We start from the raw sequence: 18,713 nt of genomic DNA, 5'->3' as shown, positions 1-18,713 counted from the left end.
TGACCACACAGTAATACCCAAACTATTCCGAAGCGACGTTTGCACGGATTTGTGTTTTTTGTATCTCACACCCTCATACATCTTTATAATAAGAAAATCCTTAATCTACAAAGGAGCATTCGATCAGAAGAAAATATGAAGCTGGTTTTAAATTAAACGTAGTTTAAGTATCGAAAGAAATTGGCAACTGCGCTGCTGCAACAAAATTCGATGCGTCTGAGAAACTGATGTGAGATTGGAGGAGGCAAGAAGATGTAAAAAAAATAAAAATTAAATGTCACATTTTTGAACAGGTGTATAAGTCGGGGTCTGATTTTATGATCACTTATACGTGAGCATATATGGTATTTGCAATTTCAAGTGGCGATGCAGAACAGTTGCTAGCACTGGTGCCTCACAACTCCAGCCTCCTGGGTTAAAATTCTGGCACTGGCAATGTCTGTGGACTTGGCATATCCTGTTCTTCCCACACCCCAAAAATGTGTACGTTAGTTAAAATGGCAATTTGATATTAGCCCAATTTAAGCCAACCCCCAATCCCCCAATGCACTGGATAATGCCATTCTCATTAAATTTGTTTTTGACATTTCATGCAATGTTGGTCCATGCAAACTCTGAACTGGACAAAGATGCCACAAAATGATGGACTTTTCCAGAAGTGAGTCAATTCTGTCCACATTGGGTACATCTTTTTTATCAGTATGCTGCTGCTGGAGAATGTGAATTTCCCCTTGGGATTAATAAAGTATCTATCTATCTATCTATCTATCTACATGGCAAGAATCACTGGACAGGGTGCCAGTCCATCATACGACACACACATTTACACCACACGCACATATACGGGGCCAATATATAAGAGGGACACTCAAAAAGTTTCCACACTTTTGTATTTTCGTTGGAAACAATGAAGGCGGGAGTAGTAATTGGGCTTAAAAAATTTGGTACGACGCTGGGAAAACTGCATCAAAAACGAAGGTGACTATGTGGAAAACTGATGTCATTTATTTTTTAAACAAATGTTCAAATCTTTGAATGTCCCTTGTAGTTTCTAAGTAACTGCCCCTTTTTACGATGTGTGAGGACACAGGGAGAACGTGTCAAACTTGTTTATACTCAGAAATGTGTGTAAACAATCTCTTACAAAAAAACTGGAATTTACAAAACACAAGCTTAGGTCAAAACTGGCCGAAAGTTACATAAAGATTCAAACCTCTGTAAGTCCTATACAGGCCTTTTTTGGTTGGCATTTTAGAGAGTCCAGACAGCAGGACATTGAAGTGAACAGAAAATCTCGTTTCATTGCGCACTTCAATAAAGTGTCAGTCACATTCTCATGTCTGTCCATCCATCCATTTTCTAAACCCGGCTGTTTCAAACCTGCAATGAACAAGGATCGTGTGATTTCTGCATTATGTTCTCTGTAATGTCAGCACTAATTTAGCACACAATGCCAAGATGGCAGCTCAAGGATGTCTAAATCGGCTTACAAGTCAGTCACAATCACAAAAAAGGGTACAAATTCCATTAACGATATTTAAATGATTTTAAAGTTTGTTTGTCTATGCGTTTTCACTTTGGCAAAATAAGCACTTTCTTATTTTGACAAGTTGGAGATGAACACGCAGTACAAGATTCAGGCTTACCTTCTCTGACTGATTTGAAAGTTGGAGAATTTTCTGCTATTTATTTATTTACTTCACCAAAGAAACAGTTATCCCATTTATGTTTTTTAAATATTTTGTCACAGTGTGGCATACAGTGCATCCGGAAAGTATTCACAGCGCATCACTTTTTCCACATTTTGTTATGTTACAGCCTTGTTCCAAAATGGATTAAATTCATTTTTTTCCTCAGAATTCTACACACAACACCCCATAATGACAACGTGAAAAAAGTTTACTTGAGGTTTTTGCAAATTTATTAAAAATAAAAAAACGGAGAAAGCACATGTACATAAGTATTCACAGCCTTTGCCGTGAAGCTCAAAATTGAGCTCAGGTGCATCCTGTTTCCCCTGATCATCCTTGAGATGTTTCTGCAGCTTAATTGGAGTCCACCTGTGGTAACTTCAGTTGACTGGACATGATTTGGAAAGGCACATACCTGTCTATATAAGGTCCCACAGTTGACAGTTCATGTCAGAGTACAAACCAAGCATGAAGTCAAAGGAATTGTCTGTAGACCTCTGAGACAGGATTGTCTCGAGGCACATATCTGGGGAAGGTTACAGAAACATTTCTGCTGCTTTGAAGGTCCCAATGAGCACAGTGGCCTCCATCATCCGTAAGTGGAAGAAGTTCGAAACCACCAGGACTCTTCCTAGAGCTGGCCGGCCATCTAAACTGAGCGATCAGGGGAGAAGGGCATTAGTCAGGGAGGTGACCAAGAACCCAATGGTCACTCTGTCAGAGCTCCAGAGGTTCTCTGTGGAGAGAGGAGAACCTTCCAGAAGGACAACCATCTCTGCAGCAATCCACCAATCAGGCCTGTATGGTAGAGTGGCCAGATGGAAGCCACTCCTTAGTAAAAGGCACATGGCAGCCCGCCTGGAGTTTGCCAAAAGGCACCTGTAGGACTCTCAGACCATGAGAAAGAAAATTCTCTGGTCTGATGAGACAAAGATTGAACTCTTTGGTGTGAATGCCAGGTGTCACGTTTGGAGGAAACCTGGCACCATCCCTACAGTGAAGTATGGTGGTGGCAGCATCATGCTGAGGGGATGTTTTTCAGCGGCAGGAACTGGGAGACTAGTCAGGATAAAGGGAAAGATGACTGCAGCAATGTACAGAGACATCCTGGATGAAAACCTGCTCCAGAGCACTCTTGACCTCAGACTGGGGCGACGGTTCATCTTTCAGCAGGACAATGACCCTAAGCACACAGCCAAGATATCAAAGGAGTGGCTTCAGGACAACTCTGTGAATGTCCTTGAGTGGCCCAGCCAGAGCCCAGACTTGAATCCGATTGAACATCTCTGGAGAGATCTTAAAATGGTTGTGCACCGACGCTTCCCATCCAACCTGATGGAGCTTGAGAGGTGCTGCAAAGAGGAATGGGCGAAACTGGCCAAGGATAGGTGTGCCAAGCTTGTGGCATCATATTCAAAAAGACTTGAGGCTGTAATTGCTGCCAAAGGTGCATCGACAAAGTATTGAGCAAAGGCTGTGAATACTTATGTACATGTGATTTCTCAGTTTTTTTATTTTTAATAAATTTGCAAAAACCTCAAGAAAACTTTTTTCACGTTGTCATTATGGGGTGTTGTGTGCAGAATTCTGAGGAAAAAAATGAATTTAATCCATTTTGGAATAAGGCTGTAACATAACAAAATGTGGAAAAAGTGATGCGCTGTGAATACTTTCTGGATGCACTGTATGATGGAGATTTGCTCAGACCGACACGCTGCTGTTTGTTCAGGCAGGCATACTACCGAGAATCTGTTAGCTAATAAGAGCATAAAAGATGACAACATATTCAGGCAGCAATAACCTATGAGCTAACCCAGAATTGAAATTGTGCAAAGTATTTGTCTGTTTTAAGAATTAGTGGTGTGCAAGTGAGAGTTGCTTTTGGATTCTACAGGGAGATTCACTCAAAAGAGGCCCTGAATATTCTGTAATAACTCTCGCTAGGATGAAGCAATCTGAACGAAACAACGACATGCAATGCGCTCCTCAGTACATGGAGCTTTGAACAAGCCGGGATGCCCCTGCGTCGGAGCGATGAGGTAGGTGGCGGACAGCCATTGTGACGTTTAACCTCCATTTGCAACTTCTGGGTGTGTACCGCCCGTACCCCTTCACTTGGTCACTCGATTTCCCATCAGGATGGTGGTGTACAGTATTGAGCAGTGCGTCTTCATAGTGAAAACCTATTGGGTCACTAATTCATTTAAGCGATGCCAGAATCAACTGGTTGATCGTGAGTTTACGGATGGTTACTTCCAGTAAGATGGAGCAACGTGTCACACATCGGCAAGGAGCATGGCAGAAATGGAGTCCTTCTTCAGCAACAGGATAATTTCAAAGGGGCTTTTGGCCACCACGGTCACCGGATCTGACACCACCAGACTTCTTCTTTTGGGGTATGCTCAAAGGAAAAGTCTGTCAGAACACACCTCTCACCTTTGGAAGATTTGAAGGAAAACATCTAACGTAAAATTGCTGCTATCCCCCACCAAGATGCTTGCTGATACGTTCAGGAACAAGAAGTACTGCATCAAAATGTGTCTGGAAGAAAATGGAAACTACTTCCAGCATCGCATGTAATGCAATCGATTACACATACATCAAGGTGTAGAGCGTATTTTTTTGTTTCAAATTGCTTCATCCTAACGGGAGTTACAACAGAATATTCAGGGACTCTTTCGAGTGAATCTCCCTGTAGTATTTGTTAATCCATCCATCTTCTAAACCCGCTTATCCAGGGCAGGGGGCTGTTGGAGTCTATCCCAGCAGGCAACGGGTGCGGGCAGGAACAACCCCAGGACAGGATGCCAGTCAATCACAGGGTGAACATGCGCACATACACACACATACATCAGGGGATGATTTACCATTGCCAATTCACCTACAATTCACAAACTCACGCAGACCCACATGCAAACTCCTTGCAGACAGCAGTCAGGATGTGAACCCCAGACTCCTTACTCGGAGATACCAGCGCTACCATTAAGTCAAGGTGTGCCAACTGTAATTCATTGATGAACATATTTATATCAACTGTGGCCTTAAAAATATGGGGAATAAATATCCTTTGAGATTTTTTTTAGTAACTTAGACTTCTCCTTAAAACTGCCAAATGTCAGTAATAAAGCATTGATGGTCTGGGTCGGATCCACACCCCCCGATTGCTTTTGGGAGCCTTTCCATCCCAGCACTGCTGATAGACATGTACCGAGATGAGTCGGACAAATGAGGATACACACACTCAGCAAGGGCTAGGTCGAAAAGTGACAGTGCTTTTATTCAAATCAATCAAAAATCAAATAGTGTTCAAAAAAGTGCACTACATTAAATTAAGCTACCATAAATAATCCATAAAATCAGCGAAATGTGTAAGATTAGACTATCCAATAAATAAATATTCCATTAAAACGAGGTTAAAATCCAGCAGGAAGCAGCCCTTTAAAAACTCACAAGCCCCGGTGCATCCCTATAAAATCTGACGTCCCCCTGGTTTACACTATTCAGATCTTACAGCGCGAGGAGACGTCAACCTGCAAGCACTGACAACCCTTTGTCCCTGTCACCAATCCCATGATGTACTAATGGGAGGTGACGTGGAGTGGCTAACAGCACATGCATGATTGAAGAGTATTACCTGTAATTTGATTTGAGATTTCTAAAAGCACTTGCTGTGGGATCCAGCATGCTTCTGGTTTTATCAATCTGACCCTTTTTAGCCTTAATAGGGTAAGCAAAAATTTAGCATGGAAACTAGGAAAGGTTTTACATATGAGGCCCCTGCTTATTCATACAGGGCCAGCGTAACCAAAAAGCACAGAAAACTGAACTTCATCCATCCTTCGGCTTTGGAGATCTGTCTAAAACAAACAAACTGTGAAGAAATGGGAGTCAAACAAGAAGAATGCTTGAGAACACTCTGCGTGGATGGCACAGGGCCTTCTGAAATTGTGTGTCCTGGGACTGACTCCTGTGCCTGGACTGTGGAGTTTGTATATTCTCATCACGTCCGAGCTGGCATTCCTCCCACATTTAAAAGACAGCAGTGTTAGGCTAATTGGCCCAATGTGAGTGTAGGTGTATGTGAGTGTGTGGGTAAGCCCTGTGATGGACTGGCACTCCTGTCAGGGCTGGTATGGGCACCCGCTCCCTGTGGCCCTCAAGTGGGTTTAGCAGTTTTGACTTATGTTTTGATATCTACAGTGCCTATAAAAAGTGTTCACTCCCTTTGTAAATTGTCACTTTTTTATTCAAATGGGATCAGTGTTACACCAGGAGGCCCACTACAGTAATTATTACTGGAGGACCCCTGTCACTTTAGTCCTGTCTGAATCACTCATGTCTGTAACATTTTATGGACTTGCATTCCTGTCTCAGTAAGACTTATGGAGCTTTTTATCTTCTGTTAGAAGTCTGTAAAAAATAACCCGTTAAACTAGCCCAGTGCCAACCATTATGTCAGTAAAACTGCATCACTTGAGTTATTTGGATGGGACTAAAATCACAGTGGTCCTCTGGAAATAACCACTTTACCCAATGCCTGAAGTGGAAAAAATCAACTGCACTGGTAACTCTTACTGTGCATGTTGTTATAAATAAATAATGTGGTCCGAACTGGTAATGTGGTAATAATATAATAAAATAATGTGGTACGCACTAACTATCGGTACTCATAAGGCAAGAATGGGGAAATGCCAGTGCACACTGCCCACTTCAGGCACTGGCTTTACCTCATCTCCTGGTGTAAAACAATCCTGTCCGAGAAGGGCTTTACTGTAATAGAACATTGAATCACAGTGGATTTAATTTGGCTTTTTTGATGCTGATGAACAGAAAACAGACTCTTTAACATCAAAATAAAAACAGATATTTGCTAGTAGTCTAGATTAATTACAAATATAAAACACAAAATAACCGATCTCATAAGGCTTCATCCCCTTTAAGTCAACATTTAATAGATGGCTGCCATGACAGCCTTCAGTCTGCGTGCACAAGTCTCTCTCTGTCTGACAGCTTTGCACATCTCGACTCCGCTATTTTTCCTTCTTTTTTACAAAACTGTGTATTGGTTTGCCTTTATCCTTGGACTTCTTGTCCTACTAGCAAACAAATCTTCTCCCAAGGGGCAGGTTTCTTGCAGACATCATTAGGTTTTCATCCAGGATTTCCCCATTTCTTGCTGCATTCATTTTAATCATGCAGGGCTTCCAGAGCCCACTGTAAAGGGTATCCCCACAACATGATGTGGCCAACTCCATACTTTAATATACCATGCTGTGTTTTTAATAATGTGCAGTGTCCAAACATTGTGTTTAGTCTTATGGCCAAAATGCTCAATTTTGGTCCCGTCAGATCACAGAACCTTCTGGCAGCCAACTTTAGAGTCTCTCATGTTCTTCCTGGCAGTCTCTAATTGAGGTGTTGTTTGCTGCAACTGGTGAAGTTCCTGGGAAACAGCTGTTGCCTGCACAGTCTCGCCAATATTAGTTACTGTAGCTTGTAACTCCAACTAGAGGTCTCAAAGTGGCTTCCCTCGTGGGTCTTCTTCTTGCTCAGTTTTGATGGACAGATTTCAAGCTGTGCCAAACTCTTACCATTTCTCCCTGACTGATTTGACTGGACCTTCAAAAGACTTGAACATTTTCTTGTCTCCATCCCCTGACTTGTACTGTTCAATCCCCTTTTCATGGAGTTGCTTGGAGTGTTCTTTTGTCTTCGTTGTGTAGGTTAGCCCACCAGGCTGACTCCCCACAAGCCAAACCTTCCACACTCAGGTACATTTAGACGGCAATCAACTAAAACCCCAGGCGGGTGACCTCCATTGAACTGAGTCTGGGATTTCTAAAATCAAAGGCTGCACCAGGGGGGATTTAGAGATATCATATGAAAGAAGGTAAACACTTATGAGATCAGTTATTTTGTGTTTTATGTTTATAGTTAATTTGGGCCACTTTGCAGAGATTTGTTTTCACTTTGACATTAAAGATTCTTTTTTTGGTTCATCAACATCAAAAAAGACAAATGAAATTCATTGTGATTCAATGTTGTGTAACAATAGAATGTGAAAACGTCCAAGGGGGTGAACACTTTCAATCAGCGCTGTATGCTATTTATGTTATAATAATAGCCATCTGCAATGACCTCATTTCCAGTCCAGTCTTGATTCCTGCCTAAGACCAAGTGCTGGTGGGGTGGTCACCAGTTACTTCCAGCCCTAAACAGAATCAAATGGGTTTAGGAATATTATATTATTTGATTAGATAAATTGTATTAATCCTAAATTATGTATCTTATATATAAATGTCTACACATGGAAGTGTGTGTGTCTGTCTGTCTGTCCAGCCCGGAAGTGAGAGGTAGAGTTGGGGATAAGGGCTAAGAAAACAGAAAACTCACTTTAGACGCTAATAACACAAGTGAGGCCAGCATGTCAGCAAAACGAAACCTCAGATGAAAGACAAAGTCGCTTAGCCGCTAACATCGGCAAAACGGTATCCCTTTTACTTTTCCTCCTGCCTCTAATACACAAGCAATGTGAGCACATCTGCAAAACAAATCCTCCTAGGAGAGAGATGCCCAGAGTAGTTCCTTTCAATTACCTGACATCTCTACGTTTCAATTTTCCTTCAATAGTTTCTAGGACCCTGGACTTTTTACAGCACAGGCTTATCACAGCTAGTGTTATAATAATAATGATCTGCATTGAGTTGGCATCCCATCCAGGTCTGTGCCTCCTCTGGACCCAGGCCTGCACCGGTCCACCAGTGGTCCTGAACTGGATGAAGTGGGTTTGAGAATGTTAAATTAGGTACAGTTTGGCTGCAATAATAATAATTATTTTCTGCAATAGGCTGTCCAGCTGTCCAAGGCCGAATATTCCCTTTAATCCATTGAATTTCAAACTCGGATCGAGTTAAGCGGTTTTGAACACATTATATTACATAAAACGGAGCACTCCTCTTCTTCTGCACTGTCTTACTAACATCTATAGAGCCATGTCAGCCATGCCTGACAGGAAGGCACATGCTGAGTCAATGTGTTTCCTGGAACGGAAATGGCTGAGGTTAAAGCAACTGAAGGCAGAACCTGTGTCAGTTGTGACCAAGAACTGTGCCCTCACTAGAAAAAAAATAAAAAGGCTTTCAAGTTTTCAGCTTGGTGGGCCCGCCTAGAAGGTTATCGATAGACTGTCATGTGGGTGCACCCATCTAGTTTTCAGAAGTAGCCCAAGTAACAGGGAAGCCTGGCAGCAATGGGCACAAACCATTAATGTCCATAAAGAGGGTAAAAGTCAAAGAAAGCAGCAGCCTGCTCTACAGGGCTCCATTCTGGTTGATGTCTGCTGTGCACTGCTGTGGTGTGTGTTGCCCACCTGTACTGCGCTATATTCTTTGCGGTACTATGGGTAATCGATACAATTTGGTCCTTGATTCCTTTCTGAAGTCTTTTGTCATGTGAAAGGTGCTTTATAAAACATTATAGGATTAGATGTGCACCATCATTTTTCAACGGAAGTGTTGTGCCAGCACCTACCCATTAGCAAAGGATGCAGGGCTAGTTGGGATGCCAGTGCCATTGACAGCCTCCAGCTCACCTGGTCAGTCCTCCCAGTAAGATACTCTAGTTGACGACCTGTTTTGTGAAAGCTGGGATGGTTTTCAAAGCTCATCTCCACTTTTCTTATCACTCAAGATCAGAAGAGACAAGTCATGGCATTCCATTTGTGAAAACCTCACTAAAGGCACCAATTCGCTTGTGCCATTGGGTGGTTTCCATTTTGTGTCCCTGCCACTGAGATATATCCACATATTTATATGGTCTACGACAGAGGTGGGCACTCACTCACATACTCACCTATGCCAGGCCAATTTAGGGTCACTAACTGATGTAATATGCCTGTCTTAATTTTGAAACTAGGAGCTGCTGGCATCAGAGGTAACCTGCAAAACTGGATCTCAAGTTGGTGAACCAGCAGGAGACAGAAAATGCACATGAGAGGAGATTGAGGTCATCAGTGGAGTCCTCACGTTGTCTGTCCTTGGAAAATTGACTTTTTGCCAATATCTATTAACGACACTGATTCTGGTGTAGTTCGTATGCTTGTGAAATTTGCAGATGATACTAAAACTGGAGGAATGGCAGGCACTAAGGAGGCAGACTATGACTATGGTCAACTTTCATAACTGGGCAAACATTTGGAAAATAAAGTTTAGTGTAGAAAAGTGCCCAGTGCTACACGAGGGCAAAAGGAACATCAGTTATAAATACGAGATGAGAGTCACTGAACTACAGGAAGTGACCTCTGAAAAAGATTTGGGGGTTTATGATGACACAGCATTTTTCATCATCTAAGCAATATGAAGAAGTTATTGGAAGTGCAAATAAAATGTTAGGTTATATCATAAAAACTGTTGAATAAATCAAAGGACGTTATGCTGAGACTAACTAATGCACTAGTAAGACCACGTCTGGGGTGTGTGCGGTTCTGGTCACCACAGAAGAAGAAAGACATACAGTAGCAGCACTTGAAGCTTTACAGAGGAGAACAACCAGATGAATCCCAGGACTTCAGGACATGTCCTTAAGAAATAAACTTGTTTAGTCTCGAGCAGAAGGGACTGCGTGGTGACCTAAAGCACCCAAAAAGCCTCAATAAAGTGTCTCCAGTAGAATTCTATCAACTCAACGGTGAATTATACACTTAAAGACACCACTGGAAATCAAGGGGGACTGAAGCCAGAAAGCACTTCTTTATGCAAAGTCTTGGAATTGAATCAGAAAGCTTGACAACCTTTAAGAATAAACTGGATGAGATACTGGGGCAAATTAGCTATTAGCTAAACTACTACTTCTTCTTTCGGCTGCTCCCATTAGGGGTTGCCACAGCAGATCATTTTCTTCCATATCTTTCTGTCCTCTGCATCTTGTTCTGTTACACCCATCACCTGCATGTCCTCTCTCACCACATCCATAAACCTTCTCTTAGGCCTTCCTCTTTTTCTCTTCCCTGGCAGCTCTATCCTTAACATCCTATTCCCAATATACTCAGCATCTCTCCTCTGCACATGTCCAAACCAACACAATCTTGCCACTCTGACTTTGTCTCCCAACCGTCCAACTTGAGCTGACCCTCTAATGTACTCATTTCTAATCCTATCCATCCTCATCACCCCCAGTGCAAATCTTAGCATCTTTAACTCTGCCACCTCCAGCTCTGTCTCCTGCTTTCTGGTCAGTGCCACCGTCTCCAACCCATATAACATATGTGGTCTCACTACCATCCTTTAGACCTTCCCTTTCACTCTTGCCGATACCCGTAGCTTTTAGCTAAACAAACGTACCTAATGGACTGAATGGTCTTTTTGTTTGTCAGATTTCTTATGTTCATATGTCTTTGAGATGTGGGAGGAAATCAGAATCCACCTATCCCTCTGTGTGTTTCCTAATCTCGTTCATTCTGTTATGGAGTCATGTGGAGCCATGGTTTGTCATGGCAGCATTCAGCTCAAGGCAGAGGGCACATTCATTGACATAGCCACATGCATTCATTCTGGCCCACAAGTGAACCTAACCTGCGCAGAAGGCTATGTGGACAAAAAGAAAACATGCAGACTAAATACAGATAGTGAGGAGAGCTAGGACTTGAACCCAGAGTCCTGGAGCTATGAGACAGCAGAACTAAGCACAGTGCCATCTAAGCTGACCATGCATAACATAGATAAATAATCTTAAACATGGCCATTAAACAGAAGCTGAGAAGGCTTTCCTCATCCATCCATCCACCCACCCATCCTCCATAAATGAGAGCTGAACTTGTGAATGCAGAGCTCTATCATATCTGGAAAACTGTGCAGAAAGTGTAGAAGAAGAATGTTCTCCTCAGCACCATGTATTTTGTGTGTTTAGTGAATTAGAATTTTTATAATAACTATTTTGTAACTTGCCAGTGAGAGACGCTTTGGCTTATGAACTAACAAAAATATGTTATTCCAGGGTTCAGGAGAAATAGTGTCCACATGAATAAAATGTAAGCTGTTTCTTGTTTTCCCTTTCTCAGAGTGAATGTTTCAGGGACAAGGTCACAAGGCTGCAGAAAGTACATGTAGTTTATGCAAAGGCGTCTCTCCTGTGCTTAGCTTTGAAAACACAGATAATGCTTAGCTCAACAGACATATTGTTTAACTTTACTGTTTTGATAAGGATGTTCTTTCTGTCTTATTAATCATGAGATGCTGAAGTATAAAAAACCCCTCCTGGCTTTTGATCAGGGTTCAATTGAGCTTTGCGGCAATAAGTTATGCTCTTTTGAATCTCTACTTACTGTAACTCCGAATGAATAAACAAGAGAATTGAGAAAATATTATCTGTCTGCTTCTCAGTGTGCCTTTTTCATCCACAAAAGCCTCCTGGGAAGGCATCAGTTTAATGTTTAATGACAGGCTGAGAAGACTGGCCCGCTGGAGCTCCCTCTTTCTGAGTGTAGTGAGTCCAATTTAGCGCCTTTCCCCTGCTTACTTTTCTGGTTGATCTTAAGTTACTGAACCACTCAATGGTTGCAGGATGTTTTTAGTTGTGTAACTCAATAGTCTGCCAACTTCCCAAATAAATAATTCTTATTCTTAAGTAAGCCAGCCTGGCTTAAATTTGATTAATCTTTAATTAAATAAAACACAGGGTCCATCCAGACTTTCTTGAACCCTGAGGCCATGCACATCGTGTCCCTCACCAGCACCTCCTTCCCCCCCAATCACGGCTCTCACAAACGGCAGGGCGGCGACTCCCATACCCCTCCCCCACCCGGCCCCCTGAGCAGTCACTAGACCAGAGCTGACCTGCAGTAGCCATGTCCCGACTCCACAGCACGCCGTCGCCAGTGCCGGCATCCCTGGAAGTGTCCAGGCAATGGCTTGTCCACCCAAACCAGTATCTTGCTAGATTCTCCTTTTCTTTTTAAGCAATGCTCGTCTCAGCCATCCCTTCCACACCTCCTCTGGCGGCCCACTCCCTTCGCTGTCGGTCCTGTCAGAGGCACATCCTGTTTTTATCCCGGTAAGGAAGAGTCACAAATCCAAGCTAACCGCCTTGTGGAATTTTTTTTTTGTTCTTTTCTCTCTCCCCTAAATGTGTGCAACAGGTCCACCCGTTGTACTGCTAAAGCCTTCCCCTAAGTGCTCACTTTATTTCAAACTAACATACAATAGCCCCAAAAACAGTATGTATTAAAAATACAGATTTTAAAGTCAAGTTACTATCTTCACGCTGAAACTCCTAAAAAATGGAAAAGCACCCAAATCCTATGTGCTGTATGTCTAGAAACATCAGTGGATTCAGAAATGTATAAATACATTTGCCATTTTTGCTCATCAATCTACACTCAATAATCCATAATGACAAATTGAAAATGTGTTTTCAGAAAGGTTTGTAAATTTATTAAAAATCAAAAACTGAAATCTGTCATTCATGTAAAGTATACAAACCTTTAATTCAGTGCTTTGTGGAAGCTTCTTTGGTAGCAATATCAGCTTTGAGTCTTCTTTGTGAGTCTCTACAAGCTTTGCACACCTGGATTTGGGCAGTTTAGCTCATTCTTCCTGGCAGATCCTCTCAAGCCCCATTAGAATGAATGTGAAGTGTCTGTAAACTGCCATCTTCAGGTCTCTGCACAAACATTTGATGGGGTTTAAGTCTGGGCTTCAGCTGGGCCACTCAAGTCCACTCCGAGACTTGTCCAGAGTTATCTTGGCTGTACCCTTCAGTTCATAGTCAACGCTGGAAGGTGAACCGTCGCCCACTCTGAGGTCGGATGTGCTCTGGAGCAGGTTTTTCTTCAAGGACCTCTCTGTATTCAGCTGCATTCATCCTTTTCTCACCTCTGACAAGTCTCTCTTGTCCTGACCACTGAGAAGCACCACCATAACATGATGCTGCCACTGCCATCCTTCACCATAGTGATGGTATTAAGCAGGTGATGAGCCATGCTTGGTCTTCTCCAGATAGAGTGTTTGGAGTTCTGCTCAAAGAGGAGAATTTTTGTCTCATCAGACCAGAGATTATTTTCCTTGTGCTCCAAAAGACCTTTAAACTGTTGTATGGCTTTAATTTAACAGTGGCTTGTTTCTAGCCACTCTGTTATTGAGTGCTGCTGAGATCATTGTGCCTCCAAAAGGTTCTTCCATTTCAACAGATTACTTTTGAAGCTCTGTTAGAGAGACCAATGGATTTGTGGTCACCTTCTTAACTAAGGTCCTTCTTGCCCCCTGTTATTCAGTTTGTGGGACACTCAAAGCTTTACAAATGGTTTTACCCCCTTGGCCTGATCTCTGCCTCACCACATTTTCATTGCAGAGATCTACAATGCTTTAAGCATGGGACCTGACCGCAATTTGGAGTGCTACAGGAAAGGGTCTGAGATACTTAGAGAAATGAGAGATTTCAGTTTTGGATTTTTTAATAAATTTGCAAAACTTTCTGAAAACAGTGCCTTCACATTTACTTTATGGATTACTGAGTGCAGATTGATGGAAATTATCTCTTTAAAATGAAATCTACAACACAATAATGTATGCAGAAAGGGAAGGGGTCTCAATGCTCTGTAACATTCTCACATCTCCCTGATCCATTTCAGAGTTGGTAGGGCTGGAGCCTATACTGGCAGGATTGGGCACAAGGCAGGAGCCACACCTAGGTGGGCTGCCACTTTCGTGTCCACCCGTAAAGTGCTAATCTGAAATCATCCAATCAATCTAACCGGCACTTCCTTGGGCATGTCTGGGAACTCAGGCAGACATGGGAAGACTGGGCCAACTGGATAATGGATAATGACTGGAGAGAGGATTTAACTACAGAACATGAGATGCACGAGGCAGCAGCTCTGACCACTATGCCACTGAGCCTTCCCAGCAGACAAGCACTTCTAAAGTAAATGTAGACTTAAAACTTGTACGGTGTGTTAAAGAAATATGATTGCAAAATAGTACACTACTGACTATGTATGGACTCGGGCACTCATTCTTTATTATTACGAATTATTATTTTATTGTGTTGAGTTATGAGGAAATATAAGGGTGTACTCACACTGCACTTAACGTTCTGGGCCTGGGCAGGCTTTCGTCATGACCATGCAACTTCGTGTAAAGCCAAAACAAAATCCAAACATGGAGTGACAGCATGCATGTGAAAATGATGCAACTTATTTAACCTACAGATTAATTGAGTGTACAGTGCAGCATTTTGCTGTTAATCATGCTGCACATACGAGAAGATTTTTACAGTGACAAATGATGTTAAGGAAGGAATTTGCAGCTTTTCTTCCCTAACTACAATTCACATTCATGTGTAAGGTGAGAATAAAAACCTGTTTTTAACTAAAAAGGTATTGAATGAAATGAGAATTGACTTGTCGCATCATTAACGTCACATTTGTTTTCCATGCTCAGGTACGTTTAGCGATCACACTGTCCCCGAATGCTACTGAACCCTTCTCAGGCACACCTCTTCCAAGCGGGCCAGGGCATAGTATGGTTGGCCCAGTACAGAGCGATCACACTAGTCAAACGAAATAGACTTAGTGGGGGGGTTACATGGGCACAAACATGCTCAGGCACAGGACAGATCACCAGTGTGAGTACACCCTCAGAGAGCTGGGCCTTTTCAGTTTAAGCAAAAGGAAATTAATTGGAGACATGACTGAAGTGTTTAAAGTTATGAAGGGAATTAGTGCAGTGGATCGAGACTGTGACTTTAAAATGAATTCATCAAGAACACGGGGACACAGTTGGAAACTTGTTAAGGGTAAATTTCGCACAAACATTCGGACGTTTTTTTTCATAGAGGACCACACATAAAATGAGGGACCAAGCAGTGTGGTAGACAGTAGGACTTTAGTGAATTTCAAAACTCGACATGATGTTAGTTTAGAAGAATTAAGTGGATAGCACTGGCGAGCCTTGTTGGGCTGAAAGGCCTGTTCTCATCCACATTGTCCTAATGTTCTAATGACAGCAGCAATTAACTGTGTTGCTCAGAGGATAGTAGAACATAATGTAAGATCTTAAATTACTTGTCTCAACAAACCCTTACATCATAGGGGTAGACTAGTGCTCAGTCTGGGGTTAATTATCCTCTTGTGGCCATGTCCTCGGAATCTGGCTGCGGTTTCATGGACCTTAAATGTCTTGATTATATTAGCTACCGTGGTCACCCAGGAACAAGAAGCTCATTGGAGGTGGTCTATATTGACCATGCATGGCTACTTGTATTATTTCCTCAGACATTTCTCTGTTTTTTCCTTCTCTTGCACATGTTCTGTGTGAGCAGTAAGTTGGGTATTTTTCAAGACAAACGTATTTCTTCACAATCATTTTATATTGTCTTATTAGTTTGTCACATGAAATGCATTCTAAAGCAAAGCATATTTTGTAAATATAACAAAAATAATTTTATAAAGGTAATACAGATCTTGTATTTCATAATGGAGCTTATGGGTACGAGGGTCTCAATGTGGAAAAAAGCAGAGAACTAACATATATCATGACTGTGAAGAAATAAGTGACTTATAAATACTTCAAAAGCAAGGCAGTCCTGTGCACTACTCCATCTACAAGCGTAACGTCTCCTTGATCCACTTCAAAGTCACCAGGGTTAGGGGTCTATTGCTGGCAGCACTGGGTGGGTGCAGGGTAGCAGACTGGCCAGGATGGGGTGCCATTTTCTCTCCACCTTCTGTTCGGTCTCATGTCAATTTGTCATGTAATCTATCCAAAGGACACTCACAAAGGACTGTGACTTGTTAAAAACCATTTGAGCAAACTGAGCCTGTCTTTTACAAGCAGGTCTTCTACTATGGAGCCTCTTTTTATTCAGACAGCGATGGATGGAGAGACTTTAATCTACTGTACCTTGATCTTGGAAGTCAGCCTGAATCTCTCTTGGTTTCATTTGCTCCTTGCATCACCATTTGAACTGTCCTTCTGCTCAGCCTGGGGTCAGTTTTTCTCTTGCGGCCATGTTCAGAGAATTTGGCTACAAACCTATGGACCTTAAACTTCTTGATATTAACAGCTACCACTGTCAAGGGGACATGAACGTATTTAGAGGTGGTCTGCAATGACCAAGCTTAGCTGTTATTTCCTTGGACTATTCTCTGCTTTTCCTCCTTTCGCACGGTGTGATGCACACAATGGCTCAACACAGCTAATGAAGACTGCGCTCCATTCAATCAGGCGGATTATAAGATTGAAGACCCCTGTGATATGAACTGTTTGACATGCCATTACAATCCAATTATTCTAACAGGGCCCAAGAATTTTGTTCAAGCCATTTTCATTTATTTTCTTTTTAAAAATAATATAGTAAGTCCTGACTCAAAAGCTCTATGAAATATGAAAGAATGGTGAATGCCAATTACTTCTTTCAGTTTCAAATTACTTCCTGGAAAATTGTGATTCTTTTTTAAACAGTGAAAGAGTACCAATACTTTTGGATGCATTTGTAGCACAGTGGACATGGCACCGACCTTTGTGTCTTTGGGGGTGTGTTAGAAAAATTAGACCACCAGAAAGAACCTCTTCAAACACACACACACACACAGGGAGAACATGCAAGCTGCACACAGGCAACAACTGAACCCAGGATGCAACATCTCCAATTTGCAGCCTCCAAAAAGAATAAACTGAAGAAAAGGCAAAACAGGCACAGGCAACAACTGGGCACAGTGAATCTGTGAGGCAGCAGTACTAAACACTGAGCCACCATGCTGCCCCCATATAGCAAGAGTATTAAATATTAATTAGATCCCATATAGCAAGAGTATTAAAACATTAATTAGATCTTGGCTGTTTCATGTACAGTGACATCTTTATGAACCCAGCGATTACAAAGGGACTTTTCAGGGTCTCATGGCCTAAACGAGTGTGCTGTTCACCATTCATGCGCCGCACCCAATGGTGGGTATAAGACATTAGGAACTCACCTGCTCAGCCAGTTGTTGGCGGTAGTTCTCAAGCTGTTTGAGGGAATCATGGCCTTCAGCAAAGAAGGTTGCCTGTGCTTCCATCAGTGCCAGCATCTGTAGAAAAAGAAACATCAGAATGACTTGAAAGAAATCATTCATCCATTACCTGAACAGAGTTTCTAGACTACCGGTCAAAACATTAAGAATACCTCAGTTTCTATGGAAATGCACACAGTTTAATGTCTTAATGTTTCATAAAATTAAGGCAGAGAACAAATAAACAATGGCAAATAAAAAAATAAGTCAATGAATCATTAAGTGTTCAAATTTCTATTCAAATTTTAGATTCATCAAAGTAGCCATCATTTGTTGATATAATAGCCAAACCGTGTTAACTCTTTTGATTCAAAATGCCAGTCACAAAGAATCCCAGACCATCACGCTTCCTCCTCCATGTTTGACAGTTTAAGTCACACCCTGTGGAACCATCCTTTCACCAACTCGACAGCGTACAAACACCCTGCATGATGAACCAAAGATTTCAAATTTTGAGTTACTGGTCTATAACACTTTCTTCCAGTCTGCATTAGCACACAGCAGATATTTCAAGGCTCTCTTTTGTCCTTTAAGGAGTGGCTTTCTTACTGCCACTCACTCTGTCAAACCTGCAGCACAATAGAAATGGAGACTTGCTTTCACTGACCTGCACCGTTAAGCTGTGCTTGAAGCTGCTGTGCTGTGAGGTGTCTGTGATCACCCAAGCTGGTGACCCTCAGAAACTTGTCTTCTGATTGGCTTGTGACTTTGGGTCTGCCAGGTCTCCTCCTATCAGAGTTTCGTCCAGTTTCCAATTGCCTTTGGATTGTGTAGGACACCACTGTACTACTCTCTGACACTTTGATTTTTTTTGCAATTTCTCTAAATGAAAAGGCCTAGACATCTAAGGGTAATAATCCTCTGTCTCAGTTCTTTTGTTAATTGCCATTTTCTTGCCATCATCACTGGAATTCATAACTTTCCACAGTGTAATATTATCCAAGTAGTACTTTAGAGGGTGAAGGAACAAAGTCGGT

The 18,713-nt window shown here is 42.1% G+C and overlaps 1 protein-coding gene across 2 annotated transcripts in view; it reads right to left on the bottom strand.

Annotated features, from left to right (window-relative positions):
- Positions 1 to 18,713, bottom strand: part of acap1 (ArfGAP with coiled-coil, ankyrin repeat and PH domains 1) — a 205,037-nt gene that overhangs the window by 48,871 nt on the left and 137,453 nt on the right. For both annotated transcript variants that reach the window (XM_028798404.2, XM_028798403.2), the window contains exon 8: positions 17,659 to 17,754. In XM_028798404.2, the coding sequence (XP_028654237.2) occupies positions 17,659 to 17,754 (96 nt within the window). The remainder of the gene's footprint in view (positions 1 to 17,658; positions 17,755 to 18,713) is intronic.

This window comes from Erpetoichthys calabaricus, chromosome 3, assembly GCF_900747795.2.
Source record: "Erpetoichthys calabaricus chromosome 3, fErpCal1.3, whole genome shotgun sequence".
Lineage (NCBI taxonomy): Eukaryota > Metazoa > Chordata > Cladistia > Polypteriformes > Polypteridae > Erpetoichthys > Erpetoichthys calabaricus.
The sequence above is the reverse complement of the archived record's forward strand: the minus strand, read 5'-3'. Positions and strand labels throughout refer to the sequence as shown.